The sequence below is a fragment of the Furipterus horrens genome, unplaced genomic scaffold (assembly GCF_987537825.1).
Source record: "Furipterus horrens unplaced genomic scaffold, mFurHor1.1.pri manual_scaffold_11, whole genome shotgun sequence".
NCBI lineage: Eukaryota > Metazoa > Chordata > Mammalia > Chiroptera > Furipteridae > Furipterus > Furipterus horrens.
In genome coordinates, this window is record NW_028327181.1 from 49,005,635 (window position 1) to 49,031,014 (window position 25,380).

The 25,380-nt window shown below is 45.7% G+C and overlaps 1 protein-coding gene across 8 annotated transcripts in view; it reads right to left on the reverse strand.

Moving 5' to 3' along the window:
- ARHGAP44 (Rho GTPase activating protein 44) overlaps window positions 1–25,380 on the reverse strand; it is a 155,004-nt gene that overhangs the window by 68,185 nt on the left and 61,439 nt on the right. For all 8 annotated transcript variants that reach the window (XM_090291900.1, XM_090291893.1, XM_090291894.1 and 5 more), the window contains exons 2-3: window positions 6,959–6,998; window positions 6,086–6,190 (exon numbers count right to left, since the gene is read on the reverse strand). In XM_090291900.1, coding sequence (XP_090148026.1) covers window positions 6,086–6,190; window positions 6,959–6,998 — 145 coding nt within the window. The remainder of the gene's footprint in view (window positions 1–6,085; window positions 6,191–6,958; window positions 6,999–25,380) is intronic.

Consider the following 25,380-nt stretch of genomic DNA (forward strand, 5'->3'; position numbering starts at 1 on the left):
CTGAAGATTGATTCCTGTTGCTGACAAGGATCTAGGCTGAGAGAATCACTAAATACACAGGTGAATATTAGTGCCCACGTGAAAAAGACCTTACTTAGCAAACCTCATTATGGCCAGAGATTTTTCAGGCCAAAGAGAGGCTATTAAAACAAAATTTTCCCTGATTCTAGAGTGCCTTAAGAATGCAGGGAAGGAAAGACAGAATGTTCTAGGGTGTGGAAGTAGTCAATTTGACTTGTCTGAGATAACTGGTCTCCCTAAACTTACCTTGGGCATAATCAACACAGTCGATAGCATGACTTGGATAAAAGAATAAATTCTAATATCCATTCTGTTCCTCAAACACACACAGAAACACACACAACTCCACATCCTCCACTGCTGAATACTATTCTCTAACTCTGAGCCCAACCAGCTCTTCTGTGGTTCATGCCTCGGAAGACACAGCCCAGACTGGTGGCCCAGTGCTCAGTAGTGCTCAGTGGTCATTCTGGCCTAATAGTGAGGCTACAGTAACGGCAGCAGGTTATATTTCTTTAATATTTATTCACGTTATGCACCGTGCTAGGCATCGATGTGCATTACCTCACTAAACTCTCACACACCCTACTGGGTATAAATTTATTATTGTCATTAAGATTTTCCAAATGAAGGAACCAAGACATAAAGAAGTAACTCCCTCCCCCAAGGTCAGGCATAATTAGGAAGCAGTAGAGCTGAGTTTCAACCTGGGAGAGTCAGGGCCCAGGGCTTACATTCAGAACCGTCATGCTAAATTCTCTACAGAAGTACAGAACGGGAAGGATTCAAAATGGCTCCCTGATGTGTTAGGCAGATTTTATGCCTGAAATACTCATGGGCCATCCATTCTTGACACGATCTATTTTAAGCATTGCCTAGCCTGTGGCAGGGTCTGCTCCAGGCATCAAGAATATGATCATGATGGAGAGACAAGTTCCCTGCTCCCATGGAGCAGACGTATCAGTGTTGGGGAACAGACACACAAGAAAGTGAGTGAGCATAATGATTCCAGATAATAATATGTGTCTGAGGAAAATAAAACAGGGCGCTGTGATGGGGAGAGGGAGGAAGCAAACACATTAGGTGGTACGGGAAAGCCACACTGAGAAGACATCTGAGCTGTGAATTGAAGAGCTGGTCTAAAATGCTGGGTAAGACTATTCCATATGGAGGGCAGAGCGAGTGCAAAGGCCCCAAGGATATGAGCTAGGCATGCTCAGTAACAGGTCAGGGCAGCTTGAGATGACGGTTCAGGGGGCGGAAGCAAGAGTGGAACACCAGGGCACAGGTGAAGACATTTCACTGGGGTCCCAGGGCCAAGGTAATGAGCCTGGATTTTATTACACAGCGGGGATCCTTTGGGAGGATTTCAGTAGGAGAGTGGCACTACCTGGGTCCCATTCTAAACACTCGGGTTGCAGAGGATTGTGAAGGGGTTGGGGTGCGGTGGAGAGCTAACGCCTGCTAGAACCGCTGTGCTCGGGCAAGAGATGAGAGAGCTGCAGGGAGGAGTGCGGTCAGTCTTGGAGCAGGTGGAAATGCTCTGGAGGAAGGGCCAGCAGGACTTGGTGCAAGACCAGGGGGACGGGGGGGGGGGGGGAGGATGGGGCGATGTTTGAGACTTCTCCTTGAGCAAGTAGGTAGACTTACAGTGCCATTCTCAGCTTGTTTTTCTTGGCTAGATATTCCTTTTGTGAGACCTTAAAATACTGTAGTTTCCGAGGCTCTTGATTCAAGGGCCATTTGTCTTCTCGCCTGTATTTCCTCCCCAGGTGATCTCATCAACCCCCACGGGCTTAACAGTCACGCGAGCCGCGCCCTGAAACCCCCCTCCACTCCTCATACTCCACATCCACTCAGTTGCCGAGTCCTCGATGCTCTGCATCCCGCCCCCACCACAGGCGCTGATCCTGTCCCTTCTCCCTGTGCCCACCGCACCCCCCCCCACTCCCGTATCCGCCTAGCTGCCACTTACTTCCGCCACAGCCTTGGCCCGACTAATCCATTCTTTACGCAATCGCCAGCAAATCTGATCATGTTACTCCCGACTAAATCACTGGCTTCTTGCTGCTCTCAGAGATAAAGTCCAAATCCTCACCAGGGCCACGGCGGTGAGATCCGGTCCCCTGCGGTCCCATCTCATGCCCCTCTGCTCATCATTCTCTATACTCTAGTCACTCTGGCCACCTTCCTGTTTCTCAGAAATGCCACACTGCTTGGTGTCACTGGGAAATCCACACTTGCCACCCCCTGCCCTCGAGGCTTTGTTGACACCTTTGGCGCTGCTATCTTGCTTGTCCTTAAAGGCCACTTCCTTGTAGGGAATATTCTACTACTTAATTCCTAGTAAACGATTTTTCTAAGCACTAGGACATGACTTGAGTGACTAATGACCTCCTTGTGTGGGATGCATGCTTCCTTCCAGGCCTGGAGCTTGCAGCGGACAGGGATCCTGCTGGGCGTGCCCAGAACTTGGCATATATCCCACCTGCATGCCAGACTTAGTACTTCTAAGTAGTTGCAGGGTAAGGCAGAGAGATACTTACAGATCTAATAGCGTGCTTGTTGAATGTGACTTCCCTTTGAGAAATGCAAGGACGGTGAACGAAAAGAAACTTATTACACCAAGAGTCTTAGAGATCTATGAATCAACCAGCTATTAGCCTGGAGAAAGGAGACAAGACAGAGAGCTAATTCATATCCTTTCTATTCCCCGCCCCACATAAGGAGTCCAGTTTAACTCAGTACCCACCAGGTAATACTGCTCTGGTCACTACGTCAGTGGCAACAAAACCCCACTTTCTGGCTCACCCCATGTGGCAGCCAGCCCCAGCTTTCAAGCTTACACCTGTAGAGGTGTATGGTGAAAGTTTTAGTGTTGGGCCCTGTAACCAAACTGCTAGAGAGGTAATGAGCTTGTTAAAAAAGAAACGGTAGAAAGCAACAATTTACATGTGCTCAAATAAAATGCAGAATACTGCCTCCGCCCCGTTCAAGTCCCTTCCGACCGGGAGCCTCTGATTCCACCTGCTCACTTCAGTTGGCCTCGTGCCCTCTGAGAGCGCCCCCCTGTGGCCCCTCTCTGAACACGCCCTGCCCTGGCTGGCGTTCGTCGGCTTGTTCCCACCACCACCGCCGCCACCTTTCCGTTCTCTCTCTTTCTCTACTTTCCTTCTTTTTTTCCACTTTACTTTTATTAAATTTATTGGGGTGATATTGGCTAACAAGATCATGTAGGTTTCAAGTGTGCATTTCTGATACATGATCTGTATGTTGCACTGTGTTCCCGGCACCCAGTCACATCACCTTCCGTCCCCATGTATTCGGCCGCCTTCGGCCTTGACCACCCCCGGCCCCCTGCCTCTGGCCACCACCCTGCTGCTGTCTGCGTCTCTGAGTTAGTTTCCCTTTTTCATCCCTTCTTCTTTTCACCCATTCTTTAGATCTGCGCCCATGTCCTTACTGAATAATCACAAAGAACTAGGCATATATTTCAATATTTGAGGCCATTAATATGTCTCATGTTCTCATTAAATCTCTCTGTTACTTTAAAAAAAAAAACTGAAAAATTTAGCCATGGAAATTTTTTCTTGCTAGTCTGTGATTGTTAGACATTTTAAGTAGCTCTTCGACTTCCTTTTCAGCCAGACCATTTATTCAATCACAGGAGGATAAAAAAAGACTGATCAGCTCAAGAAATCGGTGTAGTGAAACCCCTGGTCGGTACGTGCCTGAGCACCTAGACTTCTTCCAGTCAGCTAAGTAGGTACCCAGTTTATATGCTCATCTCTGTCCGAGGGAAGAGCCCGCAGGGCCCGGCCACAGCACAGGTCTGTTGTCCCTGCTCACAGATGCCCACCTGTGTGGGTCCCAGCAGGTGGATCACGGACAGTCATTACAAACCCCTTCCTCTATGATGCATATTCACCTCTCCGCCTCCTTTGCAGTGAGGGAGGGAGACATAAAAGAAAATGTCTGGGCAAGATACTTTTCTCCCTGACAAAGAATCCTCTCACCACCCTCACACTTCCTGCCTCTGATGTGGTTACGTGCAGATGCGATGCTTGGAGCTACAGCAGCCACGATGTGACCATGAGGGGACGTTGAGCATTGCGGGAATTCTGAACCGAAGCGGATGAGCAAGCCTGGGACCGGCTACTTCAGAGATTTAAGTGAGATATTAAGTGACTTTCTGCTGGTTATTCACTATTAACTGGTGTATTTAATTAACTATGTTTTCCATTTTTTATATTCTGAGGCTTTCGCAACCAGGGCCTTGCTAACCCTGGAAGGTCTTCCCCTCCCAGAGTTAGCAGAGTCCGAGAGATAGTAACTAACTCTCCCACAAGTGTGGCTTTCAAATGCAAACCAACCAATCCTGAGCCCATATCCTGACCACCTCCTTTAAGGCGTTCTCACAATCTCAGCCACCACCCACCTGCCCTAAACACCCCGGGGCCCAGACAGCGGGGACGCCCCTGTGTCCCACAGCCTGCTGAGCTTACCCCACCCAGTCCCTCCGAGGCCCACGTACCCTGCTGCACCTGTTCTTCCCCTGGAAATTATGATAAAGGCTCCTGCCCATGTTTTCCTCCCTCTGCCTCCTGACTGACCCTGGTGCTTCTCCATGGGGCTCTGAGTGGCACGGCATGCCCCCTCCTCTGGGGAAAGGTAAGTAACAACCATCCCCTGACCTGCGGGCCTTGCCTCCTAACTGAGATAACTGGAAGGGCCCTCAATCCAATCAAAGCCCCAGAAAGCTAGGCAACTGTACCTCATCCCAGAAAATAATGCTAGTAGGAATCAACTCCAAGGCCAGTTTCAAGCCTCAGGGGGCAACACACAAATAATACTCTTGATACCAAGACCTACTGTACTGTTGTTGATGGGTTACTTTAAAACCAGTGTTTCTCGGAACAAAAGAAAGGAGGTGGGTCACAGGCAGGCCTGGCTGCGGGGCCCCCACCCACAATAGCTCCTGGAGTCTCACATTAGAGGTTTCCTTGACTGAAGGGTTTCATGTCCAAAGGAATGCTGTAAACTCCCCTTTGGACTGTTCGGGTTCCCTTGCTGAGACTCCTGATAGATGCAGAATTATTCCCACAGACATTTTTCAAAGATGTGAACATTTTATTTCTCCTACACATAAGTGATTCCTGCTGGGACTCTTAGGGAAAATAAAACCAGGCTGAGAAGAAAATGGAATGGCTGATAGGGCGTGTGGAATAGGCCCTTGAACTGCAGTATGAGCTGGGGTCACGTGTCAGGCAGGGCACATGACATGATGGTCAACAGAAACGAGGCCGACAAAAGGTGTGTGTGTAGGGGGTGCCCTGGGAGACCACCAGGAAATGAAAAGTCAACAGGAACTCTGGGTCAAAAAAAACTCAAGACACAGAACATACCAACTGTAAACTTAAGGAAGAAGAAAAAGCCTCCTATACCCCCCATTAAAAAGCCAAGGGGACATCTAAGAATATCTGTTCATCTTTGGTGAAGATTAGGGGGCCACGGATCAAGAAGAAAGTAAGTCTGCAACCACCGTTTGCACCGAGGACTATCCCATGAAATCACATCATGTGGCACCTGTTATTACTAAAGTGAGTTAGATACAAAGACGTTAGAGCACCTTCATTTAGCAGGCTCTCTTTATTGTTTATAGGTTACTTATAAACCTCCAAAGTGACAGTATAATTTTTTTCCATGAGACCTTAAGACGTTATTGAGGCAGTGGAATCTATGGATGAGCTGAAGCAGGGGTAGGAGCAGGGTTAAAGCCTGCCTAATGGTGGGCTCTCAAACATGCCACCACAAGCCTCGCAGATGTTCCAGATGGGGGAGTACGAGGGGAGAAGTGGTGCCTCGCCTGGTGAGGGAAGATGACGCTTCAGGCAGGGTCCAAGGGCAGGGAGTGGCTGTCACACTGCAGAACTATAGGACCAGAGGTCCATTCTCAGACACAGAAGTGGCCCTACAAACAGCCACACCAAAAAATGTCCCTAGGAGGGGGAGCCCATCAGCAGCAGGCCACTTGCACACTGCCCAGGGCTCGGAGGGCACTTACAGAGCGCTTGTCGGCCTCCGCCCCTTGCTGGCCCTGGAGGCATGCCGTGAGCTTCTTGTGCGTGCTGTGGGAAACCTGCTTCACCAGCTCCAGCCGCTTCTCCACCTGCAGAGAGAGCAGTGGGTGATGTCACTGGGTGAGGGCAAGGTCAGGAATGGGGTCACAGGTCTGGACAATACGGGAAAAGCGTCTGACCCACGTTTCTGCGGAGACAAGGACCGCCAGGGAGACAACATCCAATTCTGGAAGACTAGAAGGGGAGGGATCTCAGACTGTGGGGCTTGCTGCTAACCACGCAATGAAATGACTTTAAATGTCGCCTAAAATTCTTACCCAACAGGAGATCCAACATGGCGGAGGAGGCATTAGCCTATGATCTCATTGCCTGAGTGATTGTCTAATACAAGGAGGCCAGCCTGATAAACGGAGCACGCCGTTGCCCGGGGCCAGCCAACAGACCTGGAGTCTGCACAATCCTTCCCATGTGGGAAGGCCGCCCTCCCCTCCACCCCCGCTCTTATTAGGGATTTCTGGACCCAAGGGTAGGCAGGATGATGACCATGTCCAGCTTGAAGCAGCTAGAGGAGCTCGAGACCTTCGCCCATTGTCCTTTGTAAGAGTATAAAGGGTCTTAAGTCTGAGGGGGGGGGATTATTACAGAGTGGGGACCCCCCCAAATTAATTAATTAATTTAAAAAAATCTTACCCAAACTGGTATTCAAAATGCAAGGCACTATGGTAAAGGATAAAAAGCGGTGTCTCTAAATGGCTTGTATGAGGAGCAGTTGAACAGTTGAAACAGCACTGGGAATGGCTTGGTTTTAAAAGGGAGCATCTTGGTGCCTGTCAGCTAAGGGCCAGCACCGACCTTACCTGAAGAAGGTCTTCACTCAGAACCTCAGTCTTTTCTGCCCTAAAGACAAAAGTGAGAAACATATTAGTCAAAACAAAAACAAAAAACAAGCTAGGAACATAGTCTCGTACTTAACCCCACAATGTCTTCACTCAAGGAGAGATTAGAAAAACAGAGATATTAGGAGCAAAAATTTCTAAGAGAAAATATAGAAAATACTGACGTTTACCAAGAACATTAAAAGAACTGCAAACAAGATACTCTGAAGAGTCTCCCGCTATGGACTGAAGCCTGAATGAAGGAAAATAAACCCATTTCTGTTCCTCCCAGACGCTTTTTTTTTTTTTAAGCGACAACATTAAGTAGGTTCTCCGTCCTGTACCGCAAACGAGAAAAGCCACGAGCACAGGGACAGCGCCGAGTCCTGCGGACAAATGCAAACGCCAGCACGGCCACCGGCCACGGTGCGGGGCCCGCCCGCAGCGGGCGGGGGAGGAGCCGGCCTTCGAGGCTGAGACGTTCAGGAAAACCACGGGGCACTGGCTGAAGCGGTCCGATGCGTTGGCAGCTCCAGCCCCACATCGGATGAAAACGCAAGTCTTCCCCGGAGAACGGCACCCCTAACTGAATGCCTGGAGGTTCTCAGAGAGAAGATCCCGTCCGTGATTTCTCTCACACACGTGTGCTGCTCCTCTCTCCTCGCGCGCAGGTTCTCACTCACACACACGGGGGGCCAGTTCACATGGAAACAGACCATCGCGACTAAGAGTGCAGGGAAAGATGAAATACGTATATAGGGTCCAAATGACTGAAAACATCAAAGATCACAACCTGTATAAAATACTGAAGAAAGGATGATATATTAAAAAATCAGTGACGGGACTCCTGCTTCTGGGAATACGGAGTAAACATATTTTACCTATCCCTCTCACTAAGCGCAAACAAACCTGGGACATTACACACAGAACAAACATGAGGAAACTGCGAGGTGGAGAAAAGATGGACTGGCAAGGAACCTCAAGCCCAAGGAATGGAGTCGAGAGGATTTCTGGCTTCATATATTTCAAACTCGGAGCTTCAGAGGCTGAGACCTGAAACACCAAAGGCTGCAGACAAAACCACCCAACAAAAGCCTGGCCTCTGTAGCCAAAGGACCAGGAAAGAGAGTTATTTATAGACAATAACTGCTCACTCCAGCCCAACACTCAGAGAAAAACTGTTTTCCTGGCCCACCCACACAAGCAAAGGGAGGAGGGTGCAGCCGCCCCCACCCGGCTGTAACAGGGCACCCCACCCGTCTCTCTCCTCCTACAGCCAGGGCCCTAGAGCCAGAGAGAAATGAATATGGAGCCAGGGCATTTACCCCTGCTGGGCAGGAACAATGGAAACCATATGGGGAGTCTGGCCATCCGGTCTCACTTGGTGGTAAGGAAGCATCCCTCCCCTCTCCCAGAGGAGGCATCACAGGGAGCCCGGTGGGAAGTGAGGGATGGCACCACAGCACCCACTGGTAATGAGGCCACCCTCTCCCTACAGCATTAATTAAAGCCAAGTGGGAAGCGATAGTGAGGCATCCCTCCCCCTCCCAGCCAGGGAGGTATCAGTGGAGACCTATTGGGGAGCCAGAAGTCCCACTCCCACCCAGCAGTAATGAGGAGCTCCCCACTCCTAGTGGAGTGGGGACAAGGAAGGCTGAGTAGGGAACCTAGATTTGTACTCCTACTTGGCATTAACAAAGCAAAATTCTCCCCTCCCCTGCTGGCTTTAGAAAAAGCCAGCGAAAAGTATAAGTTTAATATCTAGAGTCTCATAATATAATATTCACAATAAGAATCACTCATTATACCAATAGCCAGAAAAATCTCAAACTGAATGAAAAAAAAGAATATGTCAACAGCAGAATGACGGAGATGTTAGAATTATCTGACAAAGACTTTAAACATTCATTATACAAATGCTTCAGTGAGCAATTATGAACATGCTCAAAACAAATAAAAATAGAAAGTCTCAGAAAAGAAGGTATAAAGAAGAATGAAATGAAAATTTTAGAGTTGAAAAACACTATAATCTAAATTTTTAAAATTCCAGTGGATGAGCTCAACTACAGAACAGAGGGGGAAAAGTAAAGAATTAATGAACTGAAAGGAAGCACAATAAAAAAATTCCTGGTCTGGACAACAGAGCAAAAACAGATCAAACAAACAAAAACAGCATCAGAGACCTGTAAGGCTGTAACAGAAAATTAAATATTTATGTCATCAAAGTGCCAGAAAAAGAGAATAAAGAAGGTAGTGCTGAAAAAATACTCAAAGAAATCGTGGCTGAAAATTTTTCAAATTCGGCAAAACACACAAACCTACATACTGAAAAAGCTGAACAAACCCCAAACAGAATAAACACAAAGAAATTCTCACCAACATTCACAGTCAAACTTCTATAAACTAAAAACAAAGACAATCTTGACAGCAGTGAGAGAAATGATACCTTTCTAATGGGGGCAACACCTGGAATTAGAGACTTATTTGAGAAACCATGTAGAAGAGAAGGAAGTGGCACACTGCTTTTCAAGTGCTGAAAGGAAAGATCAATCTAAGATCCTATACTCAAGAGAAAATCTACTTCACAGATGAAGAAGTCAAGATATTCTCAGACAAAGAAAAGCTAACCAAGGTTATCAACTGTCTACTTTAAAGAAGTGCTAAAGAAGGGTCTCTAAACTAAAAAAAACAAAAAAATTGGTAAAAAAGATAACCTTGAGATATACATATCAGAAAGGAAGAAAGAACACAGTGAGTAAAAATGGTAAATACAATAGACTTTTTTTCTCCTCTTGAGTTTTCTAAATTATATTTGATGGTCAAAGCAAAGCTTTTAACATTGTATGATGTGGTTCTACATGTGTGTAGAGGAAAATTTTAATATATTATAATTGGGGGAGGATTTTGATATATTTCACGCAAATAGGTAAAATAATGACACCAATAAACTGTGATAAGTTATGTATATGCAATGTAATACCTAGAGCCACTACTAAAAAAGCTACAGAGATATACTAAAAAACATTATAGATAAATCAAAATGTATACTAAACACATAAAAGAAAGAAAAAGAACAAAAAGCAGCAAAAAATAAACATAAAACAGAAGATAAAATGGCAGACATAAGTCCTAATATAGCCACAATTAGTAAATATAAATGGTCTACATATGGCAATTAAGAACAGATTGGCAGAGTGAATCATAAATATGCTGTCCACAAGAATCTCAAATATAATGATATTGGTAGGTAGAAAAGCAAAGAACAGGAAATGCATCCTGCAAACCTTAATCAAAAGGAAAGAGAAATGGCAGCACTAATATCAGATAAAATAGGCATTAAAACAAAGAAAATGACCAGAGAGAAGCATAATATAATGATGAAAGGTCCAATTTACCAAGAAGATGCCTTAAAGGTATACTGTGTGTGCTAAACAACAAAGCTGAAAAACACGTGAAGTTCTGATAGAACTGATAGACCTGACAGAAAAACATGGAGAAATCCACAATTACAGTTGGTGACTTCAACATCCCTTTCTCAACAATTGATACAACAGCTAGTTATTTTTTTAAAAATATAAGAACACAACAATTCCATAAGCAATAGAATTTAATTGACATTTATAGAACATAGATGGGAACATCTCAACCTGCTAACTAACATCTGCAAAAAAAAAGAAAAAAAAAAGAAAAGAAAAAATCCAATCCCCAGTTAACATTATACTTAATGGCGAAAGCCTAGATGCTTTCCCCAGTAAGGCTGGATCAAGACAAGTATGTCTGCGCTCAACACTCATTCAGCATAGTGTTGGCGGTTTCAATCAGTGCAATAAGGCAAGAGAAGAAGATAAAAAATACAGATCTTAAAGGAACAAATAAAAAAGCCCCTATGTGCACATGACATAATTGTCTATATAGAAAATGTCAAGGAATCTACAACAGAAATCCTAGAACTAATAAATGAGTTTAGCAAGGTTGTATGATACAAGGCAAACATGCAAAACTAAATTGTATTTCTATACACTAGTAATGAGCACATAAATACTGAGACAATAAATAAAATACCTTTGCAATTGCTTTTAGGTAGAAGTCTATCAATATACACACAGAATGTGTACGCTGAAAACCACAAAATGCTTATAAAAGAAATCAAGAGATCTAAAATGGACAGACATACTGTGTCACTGGGTTGAAAGACAACACAATAAAGATGTAAATACTTATAAAATTAGTAATCTCAAGCAAAATTTTAACAGGATTTGTTGTAGACATAGACAAACTGTTTCTAAAATTGATAAAGAACTGCAAAGCCAGTAGAAGATGTAAAACGATTTTTAGAAAGGATAAATCTGTGGGACGCACCATGTGATTTTCAGATATAGAAAGAACAGGGGAAGGGATGGAAATAAAAGGAAGAGGGGAAGGAAAACAGTCAACAGAAACAGGAACTGGGGAGGGAGTCGGGGGATAATGCTCACCGGAGCCAGACCAGACACTCCACGGCAACTGCGGAGATACTTAGATAAAAAGGCAAATCTTCAACGACTATTACAATCATTAAAAAAAATGGGTATGGAAGGGGGATGTGGGTGTTATGACAGAATTAAAACCTCATCTCACCAGCAGAAAGTATGGTGTGTGTGTGAGAGAGCCAGAGAGCACACAATATAAGCACATTATTTAGACCCGTGGAGGCAAACCGCCAGAGGAACTAAAACAGACTATGAGACTGCCTCCAGAGAGCAGGACAGGGAGTTGGATCAGGGTAAGAGGGCTGACACCTTTTCATTATAAGTCCTTCCTTATAACTTTAAAAAAAAATCACATTCACCTATTCCTTTGATATTTTTGATGGACAACACCTCAGGTTGCTGGAGATGGTAAATATAAGTCTGCTCCTCCATAGCTGTTGGAAGCATTAAATGGTACCACCTTTCTTGAAGGCAATTTGACAATGTTTTAAAAGCCTAAAAATATAGAATACCTTTCTCAAAGTAACTTCAGTGGAGGAACTCACCCTGGAGAAATAATTGAGGATGTAGACAAAGAATTAACTGTAAGAAAGGCCCACCACGGAGGTCTCTGTTTGTGCTTACTCTTTTGTGTCCAGCCCTTCACTATATGACTATATTGAAAAAAACCCAAAGCTGTTCCCCACAACTCAGAGGACTGTTAATTGAATGGACTTTCACGTAAGTATTAAAATGATGACATATATTTCATACATAAAGGTACTGAAGATATATTAAGTAAAAAAGGGGAAAGCTACAAACCAGTATGCACAGTAAAAAAGTTATACAGATGAGGGTACAGACGCAAAATAAAACTGTTATGGTTCACGTCCAAGTGGCACTAGACAGTCTTCTGTTCTTCCTTTGCTGTATTAAACTTTTCTAGGTCTCCTACAATAGACAGCATATGTACTATGAAATGTAGGCTATCGGGGTTGGGGGCGGGGATAGGAGATACTGTGTCATGGGAACAGAGTTTCAGCTTTGCAAGGCGAATGGATGGGTCTGTGCATGGATGGCGGTGACGGCAGCACAGAAGGGTGACTGTACTTAATGCCACTGAACTGCGTGGTTAGGAATGGTTACGATTGTATATTTATACAGTAGTGTGTATTTTATCAGATTTAAAAAATAAAAATAAAGAAAAAATTTAAGGCAGTGAAAATGTGAAGTGTGATATTATAATGATGGACAGATGTGTATATACACATTTGTCCGAACCCACAGAATATACAAGACCGGGAGTGCACACTGAGGTGAACTATGGATCTGGGGTGATGAGGACATGTCGATAAAAATGTACCATTCTGGTGAGCGGTGCTGACACTGGGGAAGGCTGCATATGTGTGGGGACAGGGCATATGGGACATCTCTGTACCTTCCTCTCAATTTTGTTGTAAACCTAAAACTTCTCTAAAAAAGTCTTTAAAAATAAAATAAAATATATTATAAAATAATGTAAAGTGGAATATTTTTATGCCACATGTGGTAAAGTTATGAACGCACCAAGTTATAAATAACATATCTCAGTACTACTAAGGTTAACCAAGTGAATACATTTATAAGAGGAATTTTAAAAGTACTGTCTCTTCAGATGTTCCCAGTCCCTATGTGGGAAATTGTCCTGCTGGTTCCAAAATGTCCAGGCATTACAGGTATTTTAAAATCTTTGATATAAATCCTACCAATTCTTCACTGCAATAATACATATATATGCATAATAATTCACATTATATATTAATAGTTTGATAAAGTTATTAATTGCAATGATTACATAATATATTCTTATGCATACATATGCATTATTTTAAACATCCTTTTTTTTTTTTACTCTCTCACAATGTATCATACCTGGACCTGGGCTATGAAGAATGAGGCTTCCCCCAGGACTTTCGAAGTGGTCTTGGTGTTTATGTGATCTTTGGTGTTATTGGCTAAATTGTGTCCCCCACCCTACCAACAAAACTCATGTAAAAGTTCTAATAAAGGCCAGCACATCAGAATGTGACTGTATTTACAGGCAGGGTCTTTACAGAGGTAATGAAATTAAAATGAGGTCATTAATGCAGGCCCTAATTTGAACAGGCTGGTGTCTTATAAGAAGAGATGAGGATACAGGCATACACGGGGGAGTAACTGTGTGGTGACACAGGGAAGAGACTGTCTCCACGGGCCCAGGAAAGAGGCCTCAGCACGAATCGACCTCGTGAACACCTTGACCTCAGACTCCAGCCTCCGAACCCGTGAAGAAGCAGTCCCTAGTGACAAGCCACAGGTCTGCAGCACTCGGTTATGGCAACCCCAGCGAACTCCCACAGGAGCGTATTCTCCGTCTTCCGTCCCACCCTCTCCTTCCCGCTGTGGATTCCGAGGGCTTTGGGAACTCTGTGATTTGAAGGGTGGAGCACAACAATCTTGGAGCCATAGAACGGAGGAAACGGCACTGCAGCACATTTATCCGTCTGCTTGTCGGTTTTGCTTCCTCGTTGGTCAGGGTCCATGGTGCAGCTCTGGTCTGGTGACGGACAAGAGCAGACCAGATGTGCAAGCACCAGAAAGACTTCCTGTGAGTGGGGACCGAACGCTCAGGAAGAATGAATCCCCAGCTCTCCTAAAGGGTCTTTTTCCTGATCTTTGTCACTAAGGAAGCTTCTCTGTGGTGAAGCTGAAGCGCTATTCTCTCTGAACTGCAAGGATGAACTCAATGACTTGCCAAGGTCTTTTTTTGGTCTATGGTTCTGGGCACAGTTTTAAAAATAAACCTATGATCTTTGCCAACGGAAAGTGGCTTGTTAAGTATATGTCTCCAAGACTCAAGTCTGTGACAATGAAAATGACCAAGTGTCCTGGGGCATAGCTCCTGTGTGACTTGGGAAGCCTGACCTGGGTTCCAGTGAGCAGGACTTTGGAGAAAGGACTAGGGAGACACACATGCACTTAGCTTTCACTCACCTCCTGGCCTTGGCGTGCCTGGCAGGGCAGGGCTCAGACAGACCAATAAGTGTTATTTTGCTAAAAATAGCCTGACTGCCTCTCTGAGAAGGGAGAAGAGTCCTCAACTAGACAGAACCCTGACGTCAGTGCCTGACCTCTCTTAGGCGTCCTCCCCTACCCCCCAGAACCCCTCCAGGCAATTCTCTGTCCACCAGTTCCTTCCTGTAACTGTTATCACCCATGTTTCCTAGTGGATAAAAAATGCACATTCCAGATCACTCTCCCACTTCCTGGAACCCCACATGCTTTCGCAGGTGGGACTCAGTTCATCTCCAAGCCACACATGAAGGCTCCCAGGTAGGTACGCCGCCTCAGATGGGGCTCAGAAGATGGTGGTCTCGGCCGGTGCGGTGGGCCACAGGGGCAGGGTGCTGGTGATGCTCTTGAGGTTAGGGCTTACGGGGGGAACTTGACAAGCAAAGTACTCCGAACTTCAGTTTGTCTGGGGTCAAAAATACCGAGGTCAACAATGGGATGCACACCTGCAAGATACATGCTAAAACCCAGCTTTCTCCATGTTGTAGGGCAATTACCCAGGAGAGGAGAGGAGAACCCTAAATCATTCGTAAAGACACCTAGCACCCCTAAAATCATAACTGAATCTATTCTTTTCTGTTAATATATCAGCAGAGGATAATGAAGCCCCCCATCCCCACCCCCGAGGAGCTGTTTCATGTCTTCATTCTTCTCCCTGATCTGTGAGAGGGACATTTAGAATGTGTTTATTTTCCAGGGACCCTCTCCCGTCCCCACTCCTGAGTTTGATAGGGATTTGACCTCAGTCTCTTATTAGGCTTTCCCCCCCCCCAGTTTGTCTATTTCATTTCAATAATCGTTACTTAATCATACACCATAGATTGCTGGAAGAAAAGACGTTCCATCTGTTCAGCCTCATCTACACATACATCATGGGATTCCCTGTTCACTACTGTTTTCTGTCCTCGTCCTTCCAGCTTTGGAGATCTCTGTCAAATTTGCCATTTTGCCAACTGTCTTCCCAGCTAAATTACGTCAATAATAACCCTTAAGGCCTCATGCCCTTCATAAGTCGCACGACTAATAAACAGATAATTTACATAAGTATAAACCCGAAGGCCTTTATGCGTTAACCTTGCAAATGAACAGTAATTGGGTTTGATATAGGAGTTTTGATCATAATCTTTTTGTCCCAAGTGTCTACAGATATTGCTCTTCTTCTACCTTCTAGAGCTGCTGATAAGAAGTCTGATATTAGTCTAATTGTTCTGGTTCTGTCTGTCCAGATGTGTAAAATTTTCCCTTTATCCATGAAGTTTCAGAATCTTACCAGGAACTCTTTATACATGTAGCTGAAACGGTCCCTAACCCTGCCTGACTTTCAACTTAGAGAACTTCCCTGTACTTTTATTTCGCGCTGGCTCTTCGGTCCACTTCCCCTCTGGAGAGCCGGGACGAGTCCCTTGGATCTGATCTCTGAGTGTCTCAACGTTTCCCTCATGATGCTCACCTCTCACTGCCTCTGCTCTGGGACATGGGACACAGGCTCCTCTTCATCTTCCAGTGTAGTCACTATGCTCTCAGCACTTTTTTTTAATAGTACATCTGAATAAAGCATCTATAATGTGGACACAATGCTTTTAGTTCCATAAACATTGTTTGTTTTTTGGTACCACACTTGTATTTCCCTGAGTCTGTTGCATTTTGTTAAAGTCTTCTTCCCTCTCTTTACTCCGTTCTGCTTCAGTAGGAGCTCCCCTTTCTAGGTTAGACTTTGCACCCATAATGTCACGGTGCCACAGCCTGTTCCGGGAGCTGCAGCGTTGCTCACCGCTCGCTCCCTCAGTGCCGCACCCACAAGGCTGCTGGCCCCATCCTCCGTGGAACAGGAGGGGGTGGAGACGGCTCTGGTCGGCTGCTGGCTGCTGCGGGAGGAGGTGGGGGAGGTACTCCAAGGGCTCTGGGTGCAAACACTCATCACAGCCTAACCGTAGGCCTTCCAATTCCATTCTCTGCAAATTTCTTAGGGGCCAAAGTATCAAATGGGTCTTGAAAGACACAGAGTGCTCACTCTACAGTTTGGGGAGAGATCAGCCTCTCCCACTCTGGCCTCTCAATTATCACAAGTAGACTGAAAACAAACAAACAAACAAACAAAAACCCACCAGACACATAAACGAAAACTTGAGCCCAGCACCACATGTCATCTCTGGCTATCCCAGCTAAACACCTGCTTCAGACAATACCTGCTCTGTCATTATGGCTGGTGGCATTTTCCAAAGTGGCAGTACTTCCAGTCCCATATGCCCCATGAGGGCCCTTCCACTGCTTCCCCAGGAGATGCGGTTTATTTGCACCCCCTCTGTGCTGCCTCATCAGATGAAATGTGACAGAAACGACATCACAGGCTGTGTCACAGGGATGCTCAGTCCTGAAGCCCAGCCACCATGACATGAGGAAGCCCAAGACACACAGGGAGGCCACGTGGGAGTTTCTCGCAAACCGATCCAGCCAGGGTCCCAGTGAATGGTCAGCGCCGACCGAGAGGCAGACGAGGAGCGAGCCCTCGGATGACAGCAGCCTCGGCACCCGGGCGAGCCATCGGGGACGATGCCGAGCACAGCAGAGACGGGCCGCCCCTGCACCCTGCCCGGAGAGCAGATTCGCAAGGAAAATAAATGTCATAGTTTTGGGGTGGTTTGTCACACAACACTAGGTAACCGGAATAGCCACCACTTCATTTGTTCACCTCGCTACTCTGCGGAAGAAACCAGGGACATGTACTCAGCTCAGCCTCTCTCTAGACACCTTCAGGATTTGTGCTTTGATGCAGAATTTAACGTTGTCTCTGGATTTTTCTTTGGTCTTTCAGATGGCTTTGAGAAGATTCTAGAATCACCTAACTCTCTGGTACTATAATGACTGTCAGTGAGAGGTAACATGGAGGAAGCTGGCATAATATAATTCTCTTTTATAAAAATACACTTAGCAAAAGAAGAGATGTAAATATTATGTCAGTTCTCAGGCTGAGACTCAAATGTCTTGAGTTCCCTCAGTGAATGTCATTAGACTTCACGCATTTTAGGGGGAACTATCTGTAAGTAAATTTACTCTGTAGCTGGAGGAGTTTCAGAACCGTGCTGTAACGGGATTCACAATCAAGCCTTTGTTTCTGGCTGGGCTATTCCAGCTATTCCATACACAATGCAGCTGCTTAGCTCCTCCAGACCTCAGTTTCCTCATCTGTGAAGTGAGAAAATCAGGCTCAATGGCCTTGAAGAGGATCCTGTTAGCTCGGCCACTCCATAGAGGTTTCATGGATACTACATATGCAGATACCAAGCACATACCGTTCACCCGAGCCCATCATTTCATGAATGCAAAAATGGATGCGAACCTGAGAGGTTATGAGGTGCTTCAGAGATTAGGCCCCAGGGACATTCAAAACCAGAATCCCCACCCCTGGCACTGTATGCTCCTGTGACACTCTGCACCCTGGGCCCTGAAGAGCAATAAAAGAAGGAGTCGTCCAGGCTCTGCCTATGTCATCTTTGCCACCAGCCTTACCAGGAGGAGACAAGTAATGGGGGTGACAGTGAACGGACTGACTCAATGACTGAGAAATTTGTGTAGGTTTTAGTGGCCCTGAGGACATCATCAGGACATGGCCTGGCTCCCTTTACCCTTCCGGTCTGTTTGGCTCAGTGTGAGCTCTGTTCTTTGGCAAACTCCCTTCTGAGTTCCAAGAGAGCTGCCAGCTGCTCTGGGTATAGCCTGTCTTCTCAGGAATCCCAGCTGAGAAAGATTTTCCTCCCAACAGACCTGGCAAAAGGCGAAGAACTGAATCTCACTGACTGTGGTAGGCAGAAAAATAACCCCCTAACGGTGTCCACATCCTAATCCCCCAAACCTGTGAACCTATTACCTTACGTGGCAGCAGTCAGGACTTCAGAGATGCAATTAAGACCTTGAAATTAGCCCGGATTATCTCGGCGGGTCCTTGCAAGTGGAAGAGGAGGCAGAAGAGGGATTCAGAGGGAGCTGTGGCCACAGAAGAAGGGACAGAATGATGCAATGAGAGAAGACAGGCCTCACTGTTGCTGGCTTTGGAGACGGAAAAGGGGCTGGACTCGAACACTGGGTAGAGCCTGGAGAGTCAGGGACGAGAGCCCTCTCCCACCCCTCACCCTCAACTCTGCCCTGGAGCCTCCAGAAAGGAACACAGTCCTGCTAACACTTTGATCTTAGCCCAGAAAGACCTGTGTCTGATGTCAGATATCTAAGCTCCAGAAGGGTACAATAAGCATGTGTAGTTTTAAAGTCACTAAGCTTGTGGTAATGTGTTAAAGCATCAGCAGGAAATCAACACAACAAGTGATTGGTCCGATGTGGTTCCCCTGCTCTGCCCAAACCAATGATTTTGCCAGACCTGAATCACATGCCACCCCTATTCGGAGGGTGAGACCCATCCCTCTTGCATCTCATGGAACGAGACCTGGGCAGCAGGCAGGGACTTCTGGGCTAGCACCAGAAGAACAGAGAATGGAAAACAGACGGGAGGAAAACAGATCCCAGGTCCACACGGCGCCACGTGGGAGGGCCAGATGAAACCGCGAGTGTATCTCTAGAATGCTGGGGGTGCTGGAGAGGAAATTTAGGCTGCAGGTGGCGTATCAACTTCGCTTTCCTCAGAAGGACACAGCTTTCAAAGAAAGAAGAAATACAAATTAAACAGAAGAGTCCATGGACAGACGGTGTGAAACAGAAATACTACTGGATTTTTTGGACATTCCTTTGACCAGAGACAGAGTATATCTTGCAAATGCTGAAGAGACTATATTTACCAGGGCCCTTGTTAATTTGATTAGTAATTCCTTAAAGTGTGAGTTAGGGTGGGAGTGGAAAAATCCATATAAAAGTGTACAACTGGATGCTGTTGAGGTATTGACTATATTTGCTTGTTTTCTGTATCCTTGATTCTCTGGCATCAGGGGCCTGTGAACCAGAACTTCAACTCACCTTCCATCGTTCCTTTGATCCGCAAACCAACTACCATACCCCCACCCTGTCTTCTTATCACACTTGTACATTCTGGGACACTACTCCCCTGCCCTAATTATCCAGGGCCAGGTATGGACAACGAGGGACAGAGCCCAGAGCCCAGCAGCATTGCTCAAACTATCCAGTCATAAGCCTGTGTCACTTCTTCCTTTGCTTCGCCCATTCCTTCCCACTTCAAGTGAAGTAAAAGCTCCTTCCCACCGTCACCCACCCTCTGCCTGTCACCTCCCTTTAGGGTTTGTCCGTGGGGCCCTGCCGGGCTTGCTGTGACGCCTGTTTCTAGGGGACGCTGAGCTTAATGAAACCTTCTTCCTGTATGGCAATCATTTTTTTGTATGTCTCTGTGGGTCTTATTCTACCTGCTCACAACAAGTCCCAGGCACATTTTTACCACGGAAGATGACAGACACGATTCAAAAAGAATAACAACGGCACATCTCAGGAAGTATTAGAGGAAATGACAGAGAAGAGTCAGGGACGTTGTTCAGGCCCTGGGTGCTAACCCAAAATGAGGGCAGTAAAACAATCCGGAAATTTTAGGTGTCGATGAGAAGACAGTCATCCGGGTTGGAGCAGACCACATGGGGTGATGGGCTCCCACAGGGCCGAGGGCAAACGCTCTTTTCTAGGGCGTCTGAAGATCTCCTGGACTCGTTTCCTGGGGCTGCTGTGACCAAGAAGCACACACTGGGTGGCTTAAACAGCAGTAAGGTGCGGCCCCCAGTTCTGGAGGCCAGAATCCTAAAATCAAGGTGTCGGCAGGGTTGGTCCCTCCTGCAGGCTGTGAGGGAGACTTTCCAGCCTCTGGTGGCCTCGGCTGCTCTTTGGTTGGCAGGTGGTGCTGCCCCTGTGTCTTCACACCGTCTTCCATCTACACGCTCATGTCTGTCTGTGTTCAAATTCCCTTTTTTATAAGGATACACACAGGCCACTGAATTAGGACCCACCTTCATGCCTAGTTTCAATAACATCTCACTCCCAGGTATTGGGGATTAGGACTTCAATGTGGGGGGTGGGGCGTGAGGACATAATTGAATGCATAAGGGCTCTGTCCTTGGTGGTTCTTTTTCTTTAGTTCTCCCTAATGGGCTCCTCTTTGCTGCTTCAAAAGTGAAACCCAAAAGGCCAGGATCAGGCTGAGGGCTTAGGCTACGGAGAGGAGGCTGCGAAGGTAGTTTTTGCCTGGCCTGGTGTTAGAGGTGTGAAAGGGTTTCCTGCACCGCAGGGTCCTGGCCAACTTGGGCACTCCTCCGAACAGTGACCCGCTGACTCTCCTTGTCTTCCCTCCTGGGCACCTGGAGTGACAGTGAGTGGGGGCGTCTACTTGTGGAATTTCAGGGTCCCGTCTCAACTAACAGAGGGCAGCGCAGGTAAAGGAAGGAAATGAGCAATGGCTGCTGTGCACACAGTTCCTCTATTTGGCTGACACGGGTGTTTTTAGAATAGCAGACTTAGTTAAAACTTTCCATTCATGAGATTCCTGTGCCTACACGCTGTGGGATAATACATAGCTAGCCAAAGGCGCACTACAGACTTGGCATGACACTTCCTCCTGTTCCTCTGTGCAAGTGTGAGTGAGTGCTGGCATCTCAAAATATACAGATGTGAGGACCTGTGGAGGCCCCCGCACAAGTATTGTCAGTAGCATAAGGGCACACACAGTGAGTGTCAGCAACCACCCTGCTTATCAGTGGCCCTAGCCCCAGTAGCCGCTCTGCCCCAAATCTGCCATAATCTTTAGCAACAACTGATGATATCGGCTGAATAAATTTACAAGTCCCTCTTCGCATGGGGCAGAATAAACAAATAAACAACAGGGAAACTTTGTTAGCAAATAGCATATCCTAGTATAGAAAAAAGAGCCACGAGCCATTGCCTGAAAAAGCCGGCTAGCTCCAAGCCCTTCTACTGGTATGGAACATCCTCACCAGAACAGCTGCATGGGGGAGCCACTGTTTTCTCCACAAGAATAGAAATGCACTCTTATTAAAAGAAAAGCCACTCCAAGAGCAGACACTCAATGCCAGGTGTCTGTCCACATCTGTCTTAGTTCATCCAGGTTACAATTACAGAAGGCTATAGACTGGGTAGCATATAAATAATAGAAATCCATTTCTTGGAGTTCCAGAGGCTGGGAAGTCCAAGGTCAAGGTGCCAGCAAAGTAGGTTCCTGGGGAGGATCTGCTTCCCAGTTCACAGACAGCTGTGTTCTTGCTGTATCCTCACATGACAGACAGAAGGCGGAAGGGAGCACTGTGGGGTGTCTTTCACGAGGGCATTAATCCCATCCATGAGGGCTTCCCCCTCATGACTTCATCACATTCGAAAGGCCCCACCTGCAAATATCATCACACTGGGGGTTAGGACTTAACATTTCAGTTTTGGGGGGACACCCACACTCAGTCTAACAGCACCCTCTGTGTGCGGGGAGAGGGCCACAGCCTACTGTACCCTATTCTGGGCCATGACCAATTTCTCACTGACTGGTGGCCAGTGTTCACATGAGACCGCTGCCCAGATTTTGGCTGAATTATATAGATGGCCTGGAGCACTGGTTAGAAGGAACCCCATGAGCTGGGCTTTTTTGACAAAATATTATGTCTAACTTCCTAATCTGAATATCAGTAATAAATATTTAATATGTCCTGAACTCTAGGTTCTTTAAATCTTTCTCAGTCAGCAGTGTTTGTGAAAATATAAAACCTAGTAAAAGGATAAACTTTCCTTTTCAAATGGAAGCTGGATTCACATTTCATTAAGCTCCTAAGTCCCATGTGAGGTGACTTTTGGTATTTCAAGGTAGTTCACTCCTTGGCTCTTCAAGATGCTGGGAAGTGGTGTCTAAAATACCACAATGAAACAGTCAGTCATTTGATGGCTTAACACACTATCTGGAATTAGACGTCATCAGCCACCTGAGCCAGCAACTGGAAGGACTGAACCAGGTCCTCGCATGGGAAGGGACAGGCAGTGGGTTATAAGGGACTTGGGAACAGAGTCTGTTTTAGGATTCAAAATTGGCTTTGCTACTTAATTAGCAGCATGGTATCAAGGTTCAGAGAAGTGAGGCAACTTTTTTTAATACAATCTGGAAAGAGGGGGGAAGCTGATTTTGCTTAAAAGGAGTATGTTCATTATACTCCTGATTTTCAGAATACAAATTACTATAGAAAGTAAATCTCGAAGTCTGGGAAAGGCAGCAGGACACACAGACAGAGGCATAATCAGGGGCGATGCCCCGATTCATTAACCACCAAGACAGACAAATGTTTATGAAGCCAGCACCCAGCGCCCTGTGATGTGTTGAAACTTGACATTCACTTAACTTTCACGACGACCCCGAGGACTATTAATAACATCACTTTATTGATGGGGAAACTGAGGTTTTTGGAGTTTACATAAGTCACCCACGGTCATGATGCTCCGAGAGGAAGATCAGGAATCCAGTCTGAGCTCAGAGCCCGCTTTCATAACCTCTGTGTTTTCACAGCTTTTCAAAGATTTAGAAATGCTGGCAATCCCCGAGGTGCCTTCCCAACAGAACCTCCTATTGTGGAAGGCCACAGTTGGTATATTTCTATATATAGTCGTACTGCATTTAAAAAAGAACAGAAAATGACAGCTCTCAGGCTACCCATAGGGAAGCAGACAGGAAGGACATGTATCTGCATATGCCCAACACACTTCTGTCTCGTCCACCCTAAAACCTCCTGAAGCAGCCGCCTCCCCAAGGCAGTATGACAACTCCCATATCTACAGCCAGGATTTATTGGGAGATGGGGCGGAGGGACACGATTCATTAGATTGTCTCGGGATTTTAAAATAGGAGGGGACTGTCAGCCGGGACGCCTGCAGACGCCTCCAGGAGTGGGAGAGGGGAGGGCGGTGGCCCCCGGCTCCCTGCAACGCCTCTCTCACTGCGTGACACCTGGCACCTAGCGCTCCGCGGCACGGAGGTGCGGTGACCCTTTGCTTTGCATTTTGCCGCCCAGGGCTCGGTCCAGAGCTCTAGCACAAGTCGGGCATTTTTATCCACACGCCCAGCCCGGGGCTGTCAGAGCCTCATGGCCACATTTCTTCTGTTGTCTACAGGTCTGTGACGGAACAGCGCTTTCATTAAGTGCCAGGGCCACGCTTGATACTTCGTCACCGTGTCTCTCAATGTCCAATATCAAGGGACCTCTTAGTTGGGCTTCTGCAGAAAAAGAGACCCCGTGATTGCAGACAAACTGTAATAAGCAATCCAAGCAAGTATGGGAACTTAGAACATATAAAATTGGATCCATTGGTAGTTCAATAAGTGGCGTTGGAACATTCTATCACTCATACCACACACAAAAATAAACATAAAATGGATTAAATAACTATTTGTAAAAAAATAAAATGATGAAAAAAATCAGGGGGAAAAATGAAGATAATGTATAATCTTAAAGAGAGAAAGGGCTTCCTAGGCAGGATTCTAAATTCTGAAATCATAATGTAAAAAGATTTTGTGACACAAATTTCTTAAACTGCTCGTGAAAAGACATGATAATAAATGACAAGGGACAGACTTGAAGAAAATATTTGTAATATATTTATGTAACAAAGACCTAATTTCTCTTTGCAAAGGTTCCCAGGGCATTTGCACAGCACAGGGTGAAATGTATTGGGCTGGCCGAAGAGCCCATTAAGTTGTTTCCGTACCATGGCTCTAGTGGCGCCTAGTGGTCTTGAACTTCATTTGGAAGAATTTTGTCAGATTGTATTGTGACAGCTGTCATATCAGCGTGCATTTAAAAAAACTTATCAAAATTGGTGAATTTTTGTGCGGCCATTTTAATATTGAAGATGGAAGAAGATACACAACATTGTTGGTGTATTATGCTTTATTATTTCAAGAAAGGCAAAACACAACTGAAATGCAAAAAACGATTTGTGCAGTGTATGGAGAAGGTGCTGTGACTGACCAAACATGTGTCAGAAGAGGTTGCAAAGTTTCTTGGTACTACTGACATCTTATTATTGGCCAAATACTTCTTTGCTGTGGGGCTGCCTTATGCACTGGAAGATGTTTAGCAGCCCCCTGGCCTCTACCCACTTAGAAGCCAATAGCGGGAGACAGCCGACACACTCAAAATATCCAAATCAATAAAGTTATTGTGAAAATGAAAAATGTGTCTTTTATTTTATGGAAAAAACATAACAGGCTTTTTGGCCAACCCAACAAAAGACTTTTCTCTCCTCTGCCCTAAGCTCAAAGCTCGGCCCCAGAGGAACCTCTGAAATCCCGTTCCCGCCCTTTCTCTGTACCTCTACACACACACACACACACACATATGTGTAAGTTCAGAGACACATTTTTCCCTTTTCACGTAATTGGTTTGATAGAGTCTGCACTGTTGTGTGACTTGCTGTTTTCCAAATAACACACCGCGGTCGCCCTAACCTCCTTATGGGCTGAGTCGGGCACCACAGGTTGTGCCATCATTTCATTAACCCTCGTCCGACTGACAGACATTTCAGCCATGGCCAGTGTCCCACTATTACAAATACGTACCTACCAACATCTTGTGCCCTTATCTTGTGCATACCAGTCACAATACTGTCAAATGGAAAAAGGTTACAAATGTATATATCATATTATCCTACTTTGGTTTTAAAAACAGCTACACACATATGTACAGAGAACACAAATTAGAACAAACACACCAAAATTATTACAAGTGGATATGAATTGATAATTAGACTAATATTTCCTTTAGACTTTTCTGGGGTTTATAATGTCTCTTCATGAACACTATACTTTAATCACAGAAAAAAAGTTTTGGTATGAGCAATGAATTCTGAATGGCGGCATAAGGCATCACGCTCAGTTTATAACCA